The sequence below is a fragment of the Protobothrops mucrosquamatus genome, unplaced genomic scaffold, assembly GCF_001527695.2.
Source record: "Protobothrops mucrosquamatus isolate PMUCROS unplaced genomic scaffold, P.Mucros_1.0 scaffold2203, whole genome shotgun sequence".
Lineage (NCBI taxonomy): Eukaryota > Metazoa > Chordata > Lepidosauria > Squamata > Viperidae > Protobothrops > Protobothrops mucrosquamatus.
In genome coordinates this window covers 102,686-104,144 of record NW_015388295.1, presented here as the reverse complement: position 1 = coordinate 104,144, position 1,459 = coordinate 102,686, and the positions used below count along the sequence as shown (strand labels likewise).

At 46.1% G+C, this 1,459-nt stretch overlaps 1 protein-coding gene across 1 annotated transcript; it reads left to right on the top strand.

Annotated features, from left to right (window-relative positions):
• Window positions 1-758: 758 nt before the first annotated feature.
• LOC107295034 (putative uncharacterized protein DDB_G0271982) lies at window positions 759-1,276 on the top strand (the record flags this gene model as incomplete). Its single annotated transcript, XM_029285757.1, has 2 exons — window positions 759-998; window positions 1,205-1,276. Coding segments are annotated over 2 exons (312 nt in total), but the record flags the coding sequence as incomplete, so codon positions are not given.
• Window positions 1,277-1,459: the final 183 nt, after the last annotated feature.

Below are 1,459 nucleotides of genomic sequence, written 5' to 3'. Positions count from 1 at the left end.
CTTGGCTCTTTTATGACTCGTGGACTTCAACTCCCAGAATTCTCCTGAGCCAGCCACGCTGAGGGGAAAGGGAGAGGTTTCCAAGCTGAGCCATGCTGGCTGAGGAATTCTGGGAGTTGAAGTCCACGAGTCATAAAAGAGCCAAGGTTGCCTACCCCTGTCCTAAACTATACCTGTGCGTTTGGTTTTTCTTGCCTAGTTGTAAAACCTTACTTTTCTCGCCCCTGAATTGCATTTTGTGACAACTTGCCACAGGAAAAGGAAGTTGCTTCGTTCAAATGTAGTTCCATAACTTTGCCAGGTCTTCTTGGTTCACCAAAGACGGGTCTGAGCTGATCCTTTGTGAGCAGAGACAGAAACGCTCAGCTTCTTCTTTCCCCCAAATATACCGGATTAAATGACTAATTGCTTGGGCAGAGGAGACAAGTTAAGTAATGCCTCCGCCTGATGTTCAAATGAAATACTTAAGAGAATATGACACTATCTGTGGAAATGGGCTTTCTAGATTGACATAAAGCTCCAGGATTTTGCCAACCGCACTGATGGGGCCTCCGTGTGAATTTCACTGGGAATCAACTCATTTGGATTAAGGAATCAGCCCTTTGGAGAGCGAGAAAAATGATATTACAATGAACATCTCACAACTGCAACAGACAGGGAGTCTGATCTAGCCACTTTCCAAGAAAGTGCTGGAAAGTAAGTAAGAGGAAGAGGAAGAGAAAGAGAAAGAGAGAGAGAGAGAGAAAGGGAGAGAGAGAGAGAGAAAGAGAGAGAGAGAGAAAGGGAAAGAGAGAGAAAGAGAGAGAGAGAGAGAGAGAGAGAGAAAGGGAGAGAGAGAGAAAGGGGGGAGAGAGAGAGAGAGAAAGAAAGGGAGGGAGAGAGAGAGAGAAAGAAAGGGGGAGAGAGAGAGAGAGAAAGAAAGGGAGAAAGAAAGGGAGAAAGGGGGAGAGAAAGAGAGAGAGAGAGAGAGAAAGAAAGAGAGAGAGAGAGAGAGAGAGAGAGAGAGGGAGGGAGAGGGAGGGAGGGAGAGAGAGAGAGAGAGAGAGAGAGAAAAGAAATTCTTATTATATTCTGGAGAGAGGGAAGTTTCCTGAGAATGGGCTAAAGTATGAGGTCAAAAGCTTGGAAGAAGAAATTTTTGGTCCTGTTGGTTGACTCACATTGGATCCTGCAACATTATTCTGGGACATGTGTATAGAAAGAACAAAAGAATGAAGAGAGGAAGGAGAGGATGGAGGGAAGGAACGAAGGAAGAAAGGAGATGAGAGGGAGGGAAGAGGAGAGAAGGAAGGAAAGAAGGGGAGGAGGGAAGGAAGGAAAGAAGGAAGGAAGGAAGGAAGGAAGGAAAAAGATGGATGAGAGGAAGTGGGAGGTAAGGAAGGAAGGAAGGAAGGAGAAAGATGGGAGAGAGGGGAGGAAATGAAAGAATGAAGGGAAAGGGGGAGGGAGGGGAAGAAGG